We start from the raw sequence: 19867 nt of genomic DNA on the forward strand, positions 1-19867 counted from the left end.
CAAACAAAATACTTGCAAGTTAGGGTAAGTGTTATGAAGGAACTAATGGCTGCACTAGAGGTTAACAAGGGAGGGAATGTACTTTAGATAGTATAATGATGAGGAGAGGAGACCTCTCAACTAAGACATGAAGAAAGGGAGAAAACATTCTAGGTCACATAAGGCAAGAAAGACCTTGGTGAGTTTGAGAAACTAAAAAGACCATTGTGACTCAGTGGTAACAAATGAGGAACAAGAGGCAAAATATGAAGTTGTAGAGAAAGACCATCATGTTGTGGTAGGTAGGGAGTTTGGTTTTCATTCTAAGCCACCAGATAGTATCACCTTAATCTTCCTTTGGTCAATATCACAAAACTAATCACATTTATGTTAACTTTCTTTTCCCCGTCATCTGCCTCAACAAACGTCATGTCCCTTATCTTTCTGACGGCTAATTACTCTCTTTGTATCCTCCCTCCTCTGGTTACCCTTTCTCCTCCTCTTTTCACATACTTTGCTTCTTCATTATCTTCCCAACGGGTCAGTCCTGTCAACCAACCTACAAGATACCACCCATCCCCGACCCTCTTCCATGGGTTATCAACTGGTAATGATTCTACTAACCACTCAGATGTTCTGGCCCCAAAACCAGGATCTATCCTTGACCACTCCCTTTACTTTCCTATGCAATTCATTGGTAAATTCTTCAATTTTAAACTCAAAGATATTAACTGTTTGGTTCACTCTTGTTAATGTTAGCTTTCATGATCTTGTCTTGATTTCTGAAATGATCTCATGATTTGCCTCCTTGCTTCCATTCTTTCCTTCCTCTAATGTTTTATTTATGCATCAGCCTCTAATGTTTTATTTATGCATTATTTTATTTATGCATTATGCACCTTTATTTATAAAGGGTGGCTACTTATTTTAACCTAGAATAATTAATTTAATTAATTAAGTTTAATTAAAATAAACAAAACTTTTTATAAATTGTGGTAAAATAGGCCAGGTGCAGTGGCTCACGCCTGTAATCCCAGCACTTTGTGAGGTTGAAGTGGGTGGATCACTTGAGGCCAGGAGTTCCAGACCAGCCTGGCCAATGTTGCGAAAGCCAGTCTCTACTAAAAATACAAAAATTAGCCAGGCCTGGTGGCATGCACCTGTAGTCCCAGCTGCTCAGGAGGCTGAGGCAAGAGAATAGCTTGAACCTGGCAGGTGGAGGTTGCAGTGGGCTGAGATTGTGCCACTGCACTCCAGCCTGGGTGACAGATTGAGACTCTGTCTCAAAAAAAAAAAAAAAATTGTGGTAAAATAAACTTTTACTATAATGAAAGTAGTCTATGTGCTGCAAAAGTTACAATGAAAAAGATAGGCAAATATAAAGAAGAAAACACACATTTCCACTTCTAAAAATTACCACTACTAACACCTTAGGGTATAAGCCCACTATTTTTTTCATTGCACCTAAATACATAGATGTGCATTTTTTAAACCAAAATGGGATGCTGTAACATACTACTTCGTGGCTTGCTCTTTTCAGTTAATGATCTTTTCCATGGCAATACAGTTCTGTTTTATCCAATACTCAGTCCATCTACATTCACATTTCTTTAATGTTCCTGAAAATGCATTTTATAGATAGTCTGTTCAAACTAGGATCCAATTCAAACTGTTATGTCCCTTAAATTTCTTTTCATAAAGCAGTTGCTTTTTTCATGACAAATTGAAGAGATGGGCCAGTTATCCTGCAGAATGTTTCACCTTCTGGTTTCACCTTCTGTCTAGTTACTTCCTCTGGCATCATTTAGTTTGTTCATCTATTAGTTGTATTTTTTATGAAGTCTGTTAGATGCAAAGGCTTGATGGATTCAAGTTAAATATTTTTGCCTGGAATATACCATGATGATACTGTATACTACATTCCATCAAAAGACAAACTATCCGGTTGAGCTACAACGTGGTCTTTAAAAAATGTAAATTATAAATGTATATAGCTTCCTCTGCATTTATTATACAATACTAAACAAATTCTTTAACTTGGACTACAAGTTTCTAAACGATTTGATGTCTGCTTACTCATCCAACTTTATTCCATCCCAATTCTATTTGCTTTTAAGAGTCTTGTCATATGTTTCGTTTCTACTCCCGAAACATGGTAAGTGCTTGCCTCGTAGGGCCTCTGCACGCAGGCTTTTGGTTTGGAGACTCTCCTTTGCCACTCCACCTCTCCCCACTCCTCTCCTGATGTCAAGCATCTTCTCAAATTACAGGTGTCGTTTTCAATTTATTTAAAATTTTGTTCTGTCTACAAAACAGCAACCACAGACACAGGTTCATTTTCAGTTCACCTACTCGGAGAAAACCTACTTTCTTTATCTTATTTAAATTAGGGTCCTCCAAGCGATCTTAACATCCCCTAAATCTCAAGCACCCTGTTTTTCTTTCTGAAACTTTTTCCGTTTACCTTAATGTCTGTGTCAACCTGACAGCTGCACGATGGCAGGGGTCTTGCCTACCAGGTTCCCTGTGCACTCCGTTCCTGTGCACAGCAGCCCGTCAACAGTAGTTGAATAAACATCATAGGTCACAATAACCCTGGGACTGCGTCTTGGGGAGGTAGCCGCAAACTCTAGCAGGTGGCAGTGACAGGAGTACTTCTCCAGGGGGTTGTTCGAGTGGATGAATACTCTTACGTGAAAGTGCTCAGTACACCACTGCGGTAAGAAGGAGGAAGGGAAGAATTTCAGATGCAGAGAAAGTAATATTTTACAGCATAGCACAGCCTGAACTCGGTCCAGGAGGGCGTCGCCGCCGCGGCACCTTCACGTGACCGCGAACGGCCTAAGGACCCCCGCATCCAGTGCGCCTGCGCTGGAGCTCCCGGAAGTGGCCGGACCCGGAACGCCAGCGGAGCGCACGTCCGTCAGCCCGTCAGTCCGCCAGTCCGCCAGACCGGTACCTGTCTCTTCTCGGCCGTCGTAAGCTGTCCGCTGTCTGTTTGGCCCGAACGGCGGCGGAGGCGCTGATCATGGCGACATTCATCTCAGTGCAGCTGAAAAAGACCTCAGAGGTGGACCTGGCCAAGCCGCTGGTGAAGTTCATCCAGCAGACTTACCCCAGCGGCGGGGAAGAGCAGGCCCAGTACTGTCGCGCGGCGGAGGAGCTCAGCAAGCTGCGCCGCGCCGCAGTCGGTCGCCCGCTGGACAAGCACGAGGGCGCGCTGGAGACGCTCCTGAGGTGGGCGCGGGGCTGGGAGTGGGTAGTTTGTTTGCCAGCCGTCCCTCGCCGCCCCTCTTCCTGTCTCCCCCCCTTCCTCAATCCCGTAACCTGGGCCGAGCCGCCCCGCCCCGGCCTGACCGGGCGCGTAGGTGTGGTCTGCATTCTTTGCTGGTGAAAAGGACCCGCCCTGCAGGCCGGCTGTGACTGCCAGCTTGTCCTGCCTGCCCACCTACCCCAGCCCTTGGTCGGCGAGGGCTCCGTATATCAGGTGTCTGGGAGCAGCAGTCTGCCGTGTACTGATTTCTCTTGCCACATTTACTTAGAAGTAGTTTTCACTTTTTTGGGTCTGTAACTGAAACTTCCCCCTTCCACCCATTTTTCCATCACTGTCTTTCTTGGGCCAAATTTAAATTTCATAATAGTAGTTGCTTGAAGGAAGTGGGCGAAGTGAGGGAATTGGGACACTGGACCAAATGTCTGATCAACTCATCACATTGTCCACATGAAATGGACCATCTTCCTCAGTTCAAAATAATCAAATGACAGATGGAGAATTCTGAAAGTTAGGAGCTACAAGTATTTGAAATAAAACTCTAGTTACATAATAGAACCATTCAAGGTAGGTTGTTTAAAAGCAGTTTGTTCACAAACAGGTATATACATAATAGGGTAAATTTGTTATTTTAGCAAATGCTTATTTAGCTCATGCTGATTTAATGAGGGTTCCTTTCATTATACTTGATAGTTATAAGAACATTTTTATAGGATTTTTTAGTTAAAAATTTCTTTTGCCTACCTTGTTCATCTCCGTCTAGTATATTCTATTTGTTTCACAAGAGAATCACAACTATATTCCAATCCAAGTAGCAGAAACCCAGGCTGAACTAGCTTGAGCTGAGAAAAGACTTATTCTATCGGGCACGGTGGCTCATGCCTGTAATCCCAGCACTTTGGGAGGCCAAGGCGGGCGAATCACGAGGTCAGGAGATCGAGACCACCCTGGCTAACCCGGTGAAACCCCGTCTCTACTAAAAATACAAAAAATTAGCCTGGCGTGATGGTGAGCGCCTGTAGTCCCAGCTACTTGGGAGGCTGAAGCAGGAGAATGGCGTGAACCCGGGAGGCGGAACCTGCAGTGAGCTGAAATCGTCACTGCACTCCAGCCTGGGCGACAGAGTGAGACTCCGTCTCAAAAAAAAAAAAAAAAGAAAGAAAAGACTTACTCTGCTAACTGAAAAGTCTAGGGATATTCTTTCCTTAGCTTTAGGTATCACTGGAGATCGTCTTGCCTCCATGAAGCTTCCCTCGAAAGCTTTGTTCCTGTATTGAGAGGGATGGCTGTAGTGTAATTACAATCGTCCACAACACTCAGTATCTTACAGAAGAGAGTGCTTTTCTCCTTAGCTCTGGTGGAAGTCCATGGGAGGCTTCTGGGTTGGTTTGCACCCATTTATGATGGTGGGAAATGGGCTAAGTTAATTGTCCTTATCTGAGTCTTTCAACCGATTTGATTTCCTCTTACCCCATGTATCAAACCAAGATGAGTCCGGACTGGGGAAGTGTTGGTTCTCCAAAGGAAGGGATATTGAATAGATTGCTCAGAGGAATTAAGACCCCTTGGTGTCAGATTTTTAGAGCTAGAACTGTTGGGCTGCAAGGGTAATTAGTCTAATAGCATAAGCAATTTTTTTTTAAGTTAACTTAGGAATACTTAGCCATTCTTTAGAATTAACATAATTAAACAATTTCAAGGTAATTTCTATGTAGGCGTGAATAGCATTCAGTGAGGATTTTCCATTAGTAATATTAAGAAAACATAGTTGTGGTATAATGAACCCTGTGATAAAAATCTTGTTGAATATATCAAATTTGGTTCCAGCCCTCAGATATGGGGTCTTTGGAAGCAATTGGTGCATGGGTTTTAGACTAACAGACATGGGAGGTTGGTGGATAATGGTTTGGATAAGGTTCTCCTGTGAACTTTAAAACGTAATTCATTTGTTCATTCTTTTATTCTTTTTACCAGACTTAAATGTGTGAACTGTTCCTAGGTAGTGGACCTGTTGTAGATATAGTCTTTTTGAAACTAACCATGTTTCTTTAGCCACCTCTATATAATCCCCTCCTGGCACATTAATTCAACAAATATTAAGTATTTTCACTTTTTGGGCTTCTAGAGGGGTTAGGGTAAGCTTGGAGATATTACTAAGGTTTATAATGGAGATAGGTACAAAGGTTCCTTAGGTATATATGCTGTAAAATTAGATGTGAATCAGTTGTGTGATGTTCATTCAAAGCCGGCAGAATACCTTACTTTTAATAATGATGTTTGGATAATTGTGTAAACTTAACATTAATTTTTTAACTTAATGAACTTTTAAACTAATGAACTTTAAAAAAGAGAGTTTAAACTAATTCCTAAAGAATTAGCTTGGTAAGTCCTGATATGCAGCTCCATATATAGCTTCAGTGATGGACTTGTTTTCTTATTACTAACTTGTAGGTGTTCTATTAGAATTTCCTAAAATGTACATTTATGCATATTATAATAATGAGAATGAGTACTTAAAACCTCATTTGTTCTGGGTATGGTAGCGTGCACTCATAATTCCAGCTGAGGCAGAAGGATCACTAGAGCCCAGGAGTTTGAGGCCAGCCTCAACAACATACTGAGCTAACCCTAACCCTGTCTCAAAACAAAACAAAACAAAACAACAAAACAACAACAACAACAACACCCTTTTGTATGATACTTCTTCCTTTATAAAGTGGCTTTTACTAAAAATTGATTAGACCTTGGTAAATGGTGACCTAGGGTGATCAAATGGGAACCCTGCTGGTTTTTTATTTTTTATTTTGTGTTTTATTTGAAGCTCCAGATATACCAGTTACCAGCATTGTGTAATTTCTTTTGTGGTGATCAATTTCTTTAGCGAGAAAGCTTCTAGTCTCCCTCCATGAAAAAGTCTGCTTATCAGCTTTCTAAATTTTATCCTGGGGAATGGAGGTTGGGGATCTTAACAATCATGTATGCAGTCTTGTCAGGTACATCTATTTTTAGTATGACACCTGCATTAGGGTTAGGTTCATTTCTATGTGGCAGATCCCAAATTATCTGAGTTAATATTTTATTCTTTTGTAAAAAGTTGGCAGGTAGGTAGTTCTGGTAGCCCAGGGCTGGTATAGTGGTTCTGCAGAGTTAATTGGGGCTCAGATTCCTTTCAGCTTTCTGCTATTTAAAACCTAGAATATTGTTCTCAGGTCCAGGTTGCAATCATCCAAGTTCCAGGTACAGGGCTCGCCCTTTAGGGTGTTTCCTGGCAACCGTTCCACAACACCCTGCCTATATGTTACCAGCCATCACGTGTGTCCACTTCTCATAGGATGCTGGGAAAAGGAATTTTCATTATGAACAGCTGTATACTCAGCTAAAGGTACATGGTTTTCTTAATAAGGAATAGGATAGACTGATAATGATGTAGTCAGTTAGCACTCCCTACCCTACTTAACAGTGCTTGATCTCCACCTTAGTTGTATTTGATATCTCTGACTTTTTTTTTTTTTTTTTTGAGGCAGAGTTTTGCTCTTGTTGCCCAGGTTGGAGTGCAATGGCACGATCTTGGCTCACTGCAACCTCTGTCTCCCAGGTTCAAGCAATTCTCCTGTCTCAGCTTCCCAAGTAGCTGGGATTTATAGGCATGCGCCACTCTGCCCGGCTAATTTTATATTTTTAGTAGAGACGGGTTTCTCCATGTTGCTCAGGCTGGTCTCGAACTCCTGACCTCAGGTAATCCACCCGCCTCGGCCTCACAAAGTACTGGGGTTATAGGCCTGAGCCACCGCGCCGGGCCAATCTCTGACATTTTTCTCAGAGTGAACCTACCCTCAGAGCAAAGAGGATCTGGGAGCCTGAGGTTTTCTTTGACGGATTTTCGACCACACCTTCTCGTTCCACCCTCACATTGAACTATATTCAGAGGTACCTCATGTTTCTTAATTCAGATTCTTTTCTGGCTTCTCTGGCATGATTTGGCTTCTACTTTGGCTCCCTTCCCTCTTAGCCAGTTAGATTTTGGCTTTCTCTTTTTTATTCACTTTTCACCTTTCAGTAAATGTTGTTGAAACCTCTTATATCCTGTGTGCCCTTTCCCATTCTTTTTGTCTATGTTCATGTACATCTTTTACATTTTTAAATTCTTGTTTTAGTGGGTTTTGGTGGGAAGCAAAGAAGGGTGTTTATTCAGATTTATTTGTTGAACTGTAAGAGGAAGGTGTTTGCATTTTCACCTCTCCACAGTGCTTATAACAATTTACATTCTCATCAACAGGTATATTGGGAGTATTTTATTCCTCCGTATCCTTGCTAATACTCACTGATTAATAATTTAATTTATTGCTTTTTGCTAAACTGATGGGTGAGAGGTAGTATCTGTAGTTTGCAGTCCTCTTATTTTACTGAGGTTGAACAGTTTATGTTTACTGGCCACTTTGTTTCTTTTTCTGTGATTGCTTGTTCTCTTCTTTTGCCCATTTTCTATTGAATTGTTTTTTCTTTTTTTTTTTTTTTTTTGAGGCAGAGTCTCGCTCTGTTGCCCGGACTGGAGTGCAGTGGCCGGATCTCAGCTCACTGCAAGCTCCGCCTCCTGGGTTTGCGCCATTCTCCTGCCTCAGCCTCCCGAGTAGCTGGGACTACAGGCACCCGCCACCTCGCCCGGCTAGTTTTTTTTGTATTTTTAGTAGAGACGGGGTTTCACCGTGTTAGCCAGGATGGTCTCGATCTCCTGACCTCGTGATCCGCCCGTCTCGGCCTCCCAAAGTGCTGGGATTACAGGCTCGAGCCACCGCGCCCGGCTAAATTGTTTTTTCTTGACTAATTTGTAGGAGTTGTAACATTTTCTGGATATTTATACTTTTTTCATTATGTATGTTGCAAAAATCTTCCAATCTTTTTCTTGTCTCTCAACTGTGTTTATGCTATCTTTTGGTACATAGAAGTTCCCCCAAAATGTTGTCATTTCATAATCTGTAGTTAAGATTTTTTTTTCTTATTCCTAATGTTGTGCATGTGTTACATGCGATTTTCCTCCCTCAGATTTGCCAAAGATTTGCGGCCAGCTTTTCTTTGTTTAAAACCAAGGCTTTTTGGTTGGTTTTCTGCCCTTACCATTCATTTTGTTTTTTAAATGTTCTTTGTTCCCTTTTTCTGTCTTTTTGTATTGATTGGTTAATTTTCCATCTTTCTCGTTTTTCTAATATATTTTAGGACTGTATATTTTTTTCTCAGTCTGTATTGGTTGCGTCCTACTATCTTTTTCATTTGCAAAATGAAGTTGATGGAATACTCTTTTAATTTCTGAAATATTTTCTACACAGTCGTGTTTTTTAGATCAGGAAAGAAAATGTTCTGTTTTACTTCACAACTGTTGTTTGGATTCTGATTGTTGATTTGATGGTGAACATACTGTTTGCAGAACGTTTCCTTGTCCCACGGCCATGAAAATTTAGGCTTGCAGATGGTTTGAAGGGTGAGTAAAGCAGGGTTTTGTTGGGTGAAAAGGAAGTAGAGGGGGAAACAGGAACTCTCGCAAGGCTAGAGTCCCAGCTTGAGCACATCCCGCCTGCAGCTTGAATCTCAGGTTCCACACAGGAAGAGGCGGGGCCAGGTTCCTCCCTGTAGAACTTCCCGAGGCTCGATCTTAGTGAACAGGCTGGTTGGAGTTTCTCCAGGGAGACTCTCCCACCTGGCTGTCTCAATATTGAGATAATATTAGCACAATGACATTGCTACAATTTGTTAACCAGATACTAATGTAGAGTCTGTGTTAACCATACTATAGGAGACAATGTGGAGGATATAAAGATACACTTGGTCCCTGGTCTCAAGGAATATCTGTAATTGGCAGACCTTTTTGGCTCAGTAATTTTATTCCACATAGATGAATAAACATAAGGAAGATTTAAAATCTGATTTGTTTTTATGTGTGTTGACTTTTCTGGTGTTTAGTAAATAGCTTATTAGGACTATTATCATTCTGTGTATCTGTAAGAAGAATCTTCTGAGGTGCTTTACACAGAATGTTTAAGCCCACACAGCTATTTTTATGGCAGAACTAGACTAAGATCCTGACCTCTTGATTCCCCAGCTAGTTACTTTTTGCCATACTCTCTGCTGCAGTAGTGCTTGATTAATGATTTTTCATGTGTTAAATTGGGTGAGGAAAAAAGTGTGAAAATAAAGTTCACAAAGAATCTATGAACTGCAGTCAATATCTCTGGCCCAGCTCTTCTGATTCCCTTGTTTCTTCCTCTAGTTGGTGGTCTGGAGTTGCACATCCCTAAATACAGATTGGAGTTGAATAAGGTTGTGTCAGTTAGCATTGCTGTATTATTTTGGCTGCGTGAATTGGTTGTTCTTGATCCCATACCTTCCCCTTAAATTACAAAATTTTTTTCTGGCTGGGTGCGGTGGCTCATGCCTGTAATCCCAGCACTTTGGGAGGCTGAGGCGGGTGGATCACGAGGTCAGGAGTTCAAGACCAGCCTGGCCAAAATGGTGAAACCATGTCTCTACTAAAAATATAAAAAATTAGCTGGGCATGGTGCGAGTGCCTGTAATCCCAGCTGCTTAGGAGTCTGAGGCAGAGAATTGCTTGAACCCGGGAGGTGGAGGTTGCAGTGAGCTGAGATTGCACCTCTGAACTCTAGCATGGGCAACAGAGTGAGACACTGTCTCAAAAAAAAAATTTTTTTTTTTCCTTTTTCAAAATTAAATGTATAATTTAATCTTTATTTAAAAATTTTAGCATTTTTGGTTTTTTAAGACAGGGCCTTGCTCAGTTACTCAGTTGCCCAGGCTGGAGTACAGTGGCGCCACAATAGCCTACTGCAACCTCGATCTCCTGGGCTCAAGCAATCCTACTTCAGCCTCCCAAGTAGGTACATACCACCACACTTGGCTAAATATTACATTTTTAGTAGAGAGGAGGTCTTGCTATGTTGCCCAAGCTGATCTTGAACTCCTGAACTCAAGCAATCCTCCTGTCTTGGCCTCCCAAGTGCTGGGATTACAGGTGTGAGCCACCATACCTGGCCAATTTTTTTTTTTTAAACTAGAATTTCTAATGGGAATTTGTCCTGTACCTATTTGTAGTATTTTCAGAGAAATGTATTTATTTCCTAGTTTTCTTTTTCCCCATGAGATTTTTAAGTTGAGTTATATTTGTGCCAAAGTGGTTAAGTTTTATAAAATACTGGAGAACATATATAAGCACTTCTACATAGCTACAAAATAATTATCTATACCATTTGTCGTACATGTACTACTGTGTGTGCAGGCTGTATTTTAAGAATTTGATATACAGTATACAGTACCATTTATTCCTCACCCTTAAAGAAGGTATTATTACTCTTTAGGAAAGGTTCAGAGAGATTGAATAATTTTTTCATGATCACTTAGCTGAGAGTTGGGATTCAAACTCAGGGCTATCTGACTTGAAAGACTGTGACATCATACATTTTAAATATATTTGGGATTTTATAGTTTTGGTTAAAAAATTTGCTTATCTCTAAAATAGAATCTATAAAGACACCAATTTTTTTGCAGCATTATTTTCCACAGTGTGCTAGTTTTTACCAACTCTGCGGCTTAGCATACTGGCTTTCCCTGTGCCTACTTGCACAAAACTTGCAGCCTAGGTCTACTTTGTTAGAAATACATTCTAGGCTAGAGTCTGCTGCTGTAGTAAAGTGTACTTAAATGTTAAAGAGAAGGGTGTGGTAGATTCTTTTGTTTCTATGGGTTCCCTACCTAGAGAACTTTGGTACTTGAGATCTAGGCTGGACTGTGAGGGTAATACCTTGTGGAATTATATTGAAGGAGTAGCTTATGGTAGTTGGGTCTCCTGGAACAGCATTTTGCTTGTGGTAACTGCAGTTAGCAATGGCTGCTTTCTTTTGTAAAGATTCATTGATCTCTCTCATTTTGTTGGGGTTTTCTCCATACCGATCAGACATTGTTGATTTCCAGTGACTGCCCTCCTGTTGTACTTTTATTTCAACTTCTAAATCTGTCCTAAGATAGCTATTTTACTTTGAGGATTTCATCACATAGCTTCTAATCATTCAGATATAGGATATAAATGCACTATTCCCCCCATACAGCTCAGGTTTTGTTAGTTGGCTTCCAAAACTTTGGGGTGAAGAGAATGGGTATAAAAATTTTAGTGCATTCAGTTTAGCCATTCTTTCTTTCCCCACCCATTTGCAGAGCAAGTAACCTCGTTTCCTACTACTACCTTCCTTGTTCACTTTATAGCAAGGGTCAGCAAAATAAGGCCTGATCAGCTGCCTGTTTTTGTATGGCGTATGGGCACCGCTCCAGTGGGTTAGCATTCTGACTGTTGGAGAACTAGCTTAGCTGTTTGCCTCTGTTCCGTTCTCCCCTTTTCTTCTAGCTCCTGTCACCCTGGCCAGTGGCCATGCTTTATTGCTGCCCAGACTTACTCTGGTGCTGTCTACACATTGGGTATTCTGCTTGGCAATGGCTTGGCACTAAATGGTAGAATCTCAGTCTGGAAATTGGTGACTCAGCAAATTATCTCACCTCCAACCAGCTGGGGCAGGTGCCCATGGTAGGCCCTCCTTGAGAGTTTTGGTCTCATTGGGGCAGAGTAAAACTGACCATGTCGGTCACTCCTCCCATCTCCCCATGGCCCCTCTCCATCAGACAGGTACTTTTTCTTTGGAGAATGTCTCCAGCATGGCAGCTGGGCGGGCTGTGTGCCACAATTTTGGGATGGCCCAACCTAGGCAAAAAAGGTAGAGGGCAGGGGTTTTTCTCTTGTTATGTAAGTACTTACATAATTATTACATGCTTGATTTAGCCTTTTTCCCAGCAGAGTCTAGAATATCACTGCTTAGAAAAAAGTTTGCCAGTCCCGGCTCTATGGTCATATTGGCCTCCTTGCTGTGCCAAGCACACCTTTAGGCATGGTTGCCTCAGGCATTTAGCACTTGCTGTTCCCTCCTTATGGGCTTGTTCTTTGATATCTCCTGTTCATTCACAAACCAGAATTTTAGGTTTTACTTTTCAGAGATAGAAGAAAACTTTGCATTTTACTGATTCATTTGCTTGGGGCTAGCAACAAAACAGCAAATAGATCCAGTCTTTGCTTTCATGGAATTTAGAATCCTTTGAGAGAAAAGGCAGTAAACATAATCCCACAATTAATATATCACAAATTGTGTTAAATTATATGAAGGAAATGTTCAGGGACCTGAGAGATTATAAATGGAGGGGGAACTAATTTTAAAAAGGGGTTATATTGACTCTTTTTTTTGAGACAGGATTTCACTCCATGGCCCATCCTGGAGTACAGTGGTGGAATCACAGCTCACTCCAGCCTTGACCTCCTGGGCTCAAGTGATCTTCCCACCTTATGCCCCTGCATAGTTCCCTGGGGACTGTAGGCCCACCACCTCACCTGGCTGATTTTTTGTGTGTGTATGTGTAGAGATGAGGTCTCACTATGTTGCCCAGGGTGTTCTCAAACTCCTAGGCTCAGGTGATTCTCCTACCTCAGCCTCCCAAAGTGTTGGGATTATAGGCATGAGCCACAGCGCCTGGTCTAGATTGACTTTATCACTTCTGCTGCCGCCATGGACTACATTGATCCGTGCTAGCGTCGTCTCTTGACTGGATTACTACAGTAGCTTCCTAACTGATCTCTACTTCTGCCCTTGCACACCTGCAGTCAGTTTTCTACACAAGAGTCATGGTGACTCTATGAAAATAAGTCATGTTACTGTTTTGTCCAAACCTTTTGATGGTTCACCCTCTCACACTATATAGTAAAACTCAGAAGTCTTACAGTTGCACTCAAGGCATCATTACTTCTTTGACTTCATCACTGTTTTCTCCCTTGCTTACTCTATGGCCATATTGGTCTCCTTGCCATGTCAGATACATTCTCAAGTACCCTCTTATCCCAGGGTATTGGCACTTGATTTTCCCTAGATTGGAAATCCTCAGATATCTGCTTGGCTCACCTTATCACCTTTTTCACGCCTTTTATAGTCATGCTGTTTTAAAGTTAAAGCTTTTTTTTCATGTAGTCAAATGACCATGTTATTTAAAACGACAACCTTCTTACCTCTCCCCATATATTCACTTTATTCCTCTTATCTCTTTATTCTCCATGGCACTTACCACTGTCTTCTATATAATATTTTTGCTTGTTTGTCTTCCCCTCTAAAAGCTTCACAAGAGCACAGATTTTTAGATGTTTACTGCTGAATTCTTAATGTCCTAAAACTGTGTTTGGTGCATAGTAAGCTCTTGGTATATATTTGTTGAATGAATGAATGAGGAACTTTCTTTGATAACAGTGTCAGCCTAGACAAAAGTGAGAAATGGTGATAAAAAAAGTGAAGGCCCTGAGCAAGGAGAGCATAGAATTTAGTGACTAGAATGTACAGTGAATATCCTGAGATGAGGCTGGAGAGTTGGATGATAGCCAGATCCTGTAAGATCTTCAACATTTTTGGATGTAATTTTAAGTATAATGGAAATCCACCAAAGGGTTTCAGTACTTAATACTTTAGAGTTTATTTCCTGAGTACAAAGATATTATCCTATATAACCATAGTACAACTTTCAAAGTCAGGAAGTTGGCATTGATTAATTATTGTCATATAATCCATAGAATTCATTCAAATATTGCTGATTTTCCCAACATTATTTACAGGTTCAGGATCTAATCTAGAATCATGCAGTGCATTTAATTATTATGTCTCTTTAATCTCCTTCAGTCTGGACCAGTTCTTCAGTTTTCTCTTGTCTTTCATGACCTTGACATTTTTGAAGAGGACAGGCTAGTTACTTTTTAGAATTTTCCTCAATAAGGGCTTGTCTCATTTTCTTGTGATTTCTGCATTTTTGCATAGGAGTGCCAGCGAAGTGATGCTGTGTTATTTCTCGTGCTTATCAGGAAAAATATGATGTGAATTTGTTCTGTAGTGGTAATGTTTATTTTTATCGCTTGGTTAAGATGGTGTTTGCCAGGTTTCTTGACCTTATAGTTAATAAGTGTGTTGTGCTAATTAGTAAATATTTTGTAGGGAGATACTTTGAGACTATGTAATATCCTGTTTCCTTACACACTTTTCATTATTTTAGCCTTTATTGATGAACCGTGCCAGAATTAGATATTATACTCTGAAAGGTACCAAATGGTAATTTTTCTAATTTCCTCTAGGTTATGGTGCTGTAGGGTAGAGTTTTCCCTATTCACCTGTTTATTTACTTCAGAGTGGTGTTCTTATTTTCCTCAATGGATTATATTTTACTGTTACTTATATTAGTTAGATTGGTTCTATGCTTGGCCATTGGGAGCCCCTTAAAGCTACCTTCTGTGCCCTTTTGACATGTCCTCATCATTTTTTGAGTACTTCCTTAACTTTCTGGCATAGCAAGATGTTTTAGGCTTGAATATTGAATTTTTTGTCTCAGCCCTGGATTCAGCAGTTTCTCTAATTAGCACTTGGCTCCTTTTAATGCAAAAGATTATCTGGGCAGTAGGTGTGCTTACTGCTACTATAAAGTGTTACTGCTTATAGGCCCTTTTAGCATATACATTTAGAAAATACATACTTACACTTTTATACTTGTTTTTTTTTTTCTCTCTGCTACCTTTAAAAAAAAGAGTTAAAAAACTAGGCGGATGTGGTGACATGCACCTGTAGTCCTGGCAACTCAGGGGCTGAAGTGGGCAGATTGCTTGAGCCTGGGAGTTCAAAGTTACCCTGTGCTATGATTGCGCTACTCTACTGCAGCCTGGGCAACAGAACAATATGCTGTCAGTAAACAAACAAAACAAAGTTCACATTGATATCTCTAGTTCCAGTTTAAAACTGTGGAGTTACTCTAACCTTCTGCCTTCTTGTATTTGTGGATTTTTTTTTATTTTTTTTTTGAGACAGGGTCTTGCCCAGGTTGGAGTACAATGGCGCCATCTTGGCCCACTGCAGCCATGACCTCCAGGGCTCAAGTGATCCTCCCACCTCAGCCTCGTGAGTAGCTGGGACCACAGGTGTGTGCCACCACGCCTGGCTAATGTTTGTATTTTTAGTAGAGACAGGGTTTTGCCATGTTGGCCAGGCTGGTCTCGAACTCTGGGCTCAAGTGATCCACCCACCTTAACCTCCCAAAGTACTAGGATTACAGGCATGATCCGCTTGCCTGGCCCTTTCAGGTATTTGTATCTCTGACCTTGAGAAACTTGGCTTCCATTATTTTCAATGTATTAACTGCATAGTTTTTCCTGTTTATAACCAAACTCATAGCCATGCCAGCCAAAAGCTTGGTCTCAGATATGTTGCCCACTCCTGCTGAAAATTTGCCCCCAGAAATAATCACTACAAAAGTACCCCTGATGAAGGGGTGGGGGAAGTTTAAGGAAAATGGAAAGGAAGAAAGATTAGAGGCCAGTTAGAAAGCTTGGCCTGACCCTTTTCTTTTCTACTCCTTTCACTGCCAGACTTGCTGACTGAAAGCTCACCCTGATAGGAGGAAGACTGCTTTACATTTTGTGATCATTCTGGCTGCTATGCAGAAAACAGGTTGGAAAGTATGAGAAAGGAAATGGAGAGATTGTCTAGGAAACTTTTGGATTTCTAGCCGAAAGACTGTAGTAGCTTTGATGTGCTGTGTGGCAGTGCTAGAGATAGATAGAGGTGGGCTTACCCAAAACATTTGAAAGTTGGTAAGCCTGCTTTTAATTGGCAGTTTACCAGAGATACTAATTTGTCTAATGGATATAAACATAGTTGTTTTAGTAAGAAATAGTATTTTTAAGAAATATTTTGGCTGGGCGCGGTGGCTCAAGCCTGTAATCCCAGCACTTTGGGAGGCCGAGACGGGCGGATCACGAGGTCAGGAGTTCGAGACCATCCTGGCTAACACGGTGAAACCCCGTCTCTACTAAAAAATACAAAAAGCTAGCCGGGCGAGGTGGCTGGCGCCTGTAGTCCCAGCTACTCGGGAGGCTGAGGCAGGAGAATGGCGTAAACCCGGGAGGCGGAGCTTGCAGTGAGCTGAGATCCAGCCACTGCACTCCAGCCTGGGTGACAGAGTGAGACTCCGTCTCAAAAAAAAAAAAAAAAGAAATATTTTGGTTTTCGGAGCAGATGTTAGTTTGCTTTTAGCCAATAACAGTTGATAAATATTTTTCTGTGGTGGTGGGTATGAGTTTTTGTTCATAATTTTTCACTGCATACATATTTTTAAGCTTCTGGTTTATGTATTAAAACACTTTGTCTAGTATAAGATAGCTGCTCAAAGTAAGCATGAATAATTTTTGTATCATCTTAAACCAGTTATAATTACATGAATGCATGTAATATTTGGCTCTGGTAATTATTAATTCTGCTCTGTTTTTTAGATATTATGATCAGATTTGTTCTATTGAACCCAAATTCCCATTTTCTGAAAATCAGGTAAGTCATTAATTCTGTCTTAAAATTATATGGTAATGGCACCCATTTCCTTCTGCCAATATCTTCACTGTCTTTAGAGTTTTATGAGATAGTGTTATAAAATTGGAGCTTTTAGGTCTGTCTGATGTGAATATATGTGCTTCCGAAGAAAGAATCTCCTGGAATTCCATTCATGTCATTCTTCAGTCACTTCTGGGGCTCATGTAGAACAATGGTTTGTTTGTTTTTTTTTTGGACTTCATTTTATGTCAGTAGAATTTATTGACTGGTTAATCTACTGTGACCTTCCCTTTGACTTTTTCAGAATTAGGAAGGAAACTGCACAATTCAGAAATTATTAGTCTCAGTTGATGTGCTTTAAAAATTATTTGCACAAGTTACATTTGCATGTAAAAGTTGCAAATGCTGTTGTGATTAAATGTTAATTACACAAATGTCAACTTTATTTTCTCCTTAAAGGCTAGATGTTGAAAATGCTGGTAATTTCTTATAGTTTTATTTTGGAGATTGGATAAAGATTTTAAAATTAGTGATACTTTTAAATTTTAAAATAGTTATAAGAAAAGTACTTTAAACATTCTTGTACTAAAGTTTTTACAGGTGAAATAATTATATGTTGAGATTTCCTTTAATATATTCCTGGAAAAAAAGTGTAGGTGACTGGAGGCAGGACAAGTTGGGAGATAGATGAACCAAGAAGGGCAAAAGACTTAAGGCTACTGATGGATATACTGGAGTTCATTCTCTTTATTCTCTTTAGTTTTTCTGTATGTTTGAAAATTTCCCTAATCAAGAATTTAGAAATTTTTATATTAGATTGTAATAAATAATTTAAATGAGGTTTACTCCTTTCTCATCTTTGTATGTGATAATGCATATTTTAGGAGCAGAGAGAGTTTTTTGATAAAGTAAACATTTAATTTTTATGTAGTGTATAGAAAAATGAACAAATCATGGGTATAGCTTGAATCTTACAAAATGAGTATGCCTGTATAACCACCACCTAGATAAAGAAATAAAATATTAACCGATCCCCCAAAATAACCATTCTCCTATTTTTGTCATCATGGAATAGTTTTTAATTTCACCTTCTAGGAAACCTGTAGTACTTACTTTTATTTTCCTTGCTTCACTTGGCTTATTTGACAAGTGTCTACTACTTACTTTGTTCCATTAAAGTCCTCGTGTGTTTATAAAGATGAATAAGATAGTGTTTATGATTACCGAGGCAGAATGACCATTTGAAATATCCCAGTGCCAGTATTTTACTTTTTTGAAATTTCAATTTAAAAGGAGAAGGAAAGGGAGTTGGGTGGTTATAGGAGATAATATTTTAGACAGATTGAGCTTTTGTCCTTTTTTTCATGGTGGATTTTTCTTCAAAGGAGACTTAATATTTAATGAGATTCAGGAAGGTAACATAATTTTCTGTTTTCTTTCATTCTATCCAGATCTGCTTGACATTTACCTGGAAGGATGCTTTTGATAAAGGTTCACTTTTTGGAGGCTCTGTAAAACTGGGTATGTAATTTTTAATAAAAGTGATAGGAAAATTGGTCTAACTACTTTGCATTGTTTTTAGTTTTTAAAATTGTTATCCTAATGACTCTTTGTAAATACTAAAGTTTTTTACATCTCATTTTCTTTTTAACTTCAACTTTTAATGCAATTTTGAAATATTTGTAGAGAGCCCATGCCTTGCCAGGCACTGTCCTAGTTATAAAAATGAGTAAAACCGATGTACTCAGTTGTTGGGAAGATAGTTGATCATTTAAAAGTGTAATATGTAATATCGGCCTATGAACAAACTCACGGAAGCATATATGAGTAAGAAAGTAATTCTACCTTTTGAAAGCAGACAATGTTTGAGTTAGGCCTTGAAGGATGGATTTGTAGAAAATAATATTACAGACACAAAATCATAACCATAGGTCAGAAGGGTAAGGACTTTTGATCTACCAGCTCCAGCAAGATAACATCTCTGTGCCTTAATTTTCTCATCTGTGAAATGGAGATAATACTATATATTTCTCTGGATTCTTTTTTTTTTTTTTTGAGACAGAGTTTTGCTCTTGTTGCCCAGACTGGAGTGCAGTAGCACAATCTCGGCTCACTGCAACCTCTGCCTACTGAGTTCAAGTGATTCCCCTATTCTCCTGCCTCAGCCTCCCGAGTAGCTGGGATTACAAGCACCCGCCACCACACGTGGGTAATTTTTTTAGTAGACACAGGGTTTCATCATGTTGGCCAGGCTGGTGTTGAACTCCCGACCTCAGGTGATCCACCCACCTCGGCCTCCCAAGGTGCTGGGATTACAGGCACGAGCCCCTGGCTTACCTCATTGGATTCTTATGTGGATTAAATGAGTGAATATTTGTAAAGTCCTAAGAACAGTGCTCAATAAGTATTAACTGCAATGAATAATTATATTATTACATAACATTGTAATGCATATATGATATATATGTATTATATGTATGTATGTATATTTTATATATATGTATGTACAATGCATATATGGTATATATGTATTTGTATATATGTATTATATATCTATAATGTGTATTATATGTATATATAATGTGTATTATATGTATATATGTATATATTATACACATGTATATATACGTACGTATACATATGTATACAGCATATATTTGTATACATATATGCATATATACATATGTGTATGTATAGTATATATGTATACTGTATGTATATATTCACATACATGTATGTATATTATATATACATATATTTATATAATATAGATATATATGTATATATACACATATGTATTATGGATAACTATGTATAATATGCCTTATATAGTATATTCCTTTTATAGCATACATATACATTAGATATACTGTAATATATACTATATACCTTATATAGATATATAATATGTATTATATAGTACGTACATACCATATACACACATATATCTATATCTTTTTTTTTGACACTGAGTCTCACTTTGTTGCCCAGGCTGGAGTGTAGTGGCGCGATCTTGATTCACTGCAAGCTCTGCCTCCCGGGTTCACACCATTTTCCTGCCTCAGCCTCCCGAGTAGGTGGGACTACAGGCACCCGCCACCACGCCTGGCTAATTTTTTGTATTTTTAGTAGAGACGGGGTTTCACCGTGTTAGCCAGGATGGTCTCGATCTCCT

At 39.7% G+C, this 19867-nt stretch overlaps 1 protein-coding gene across 2 annotated transcripts in view; it reads left to right on the top strand.

Moving 5' to 3' along the window:
• Positions 1-1455: 1455 nt before the first annotated feature.
• Positions 1456-19867, top strand: part of PDCD6IP (programmed cell death 6 interacting protein) — a 79164-nt gene continuing 60752 nt past the window's right edge. For both annotated transcript variants that reach the window (XM_011961566.1, XM_011961567.1), the window contains exons 1-3: positions 1456-3216; positions 16638-16692; positions 18144-18213. In XM_011961566.1, the coding sequence (XP_011816956.1) occupies positions 3008-3216; positions 16638-16692; positions 18144-18213 (334 nt within the window). In that variant the 5' untranslated portion in view covers positions 1456-3007. The remainder of the gene's footprint in view (positions 3217-16637; positions 16693-18143; positions 18214-19867) is intronic.

The sequence above is a fragment of the Colobus angolensis genome, unplaced genomic scaffold, assembly GCF_000951035.1.
Source record: "Colobus angolensis palliatus isolate OR3802 unplaced genomic scaffold, Cang.pa_1.0 Scaffold56, whole genome shotgun sequence".
NCBI classification, from domain to species: domain Eukaryota; kingdom Metazoa; phylum Chordata; class Mammalia; order Primates; family Cercopithecidae; genus Colobus; species Colobus angolensis.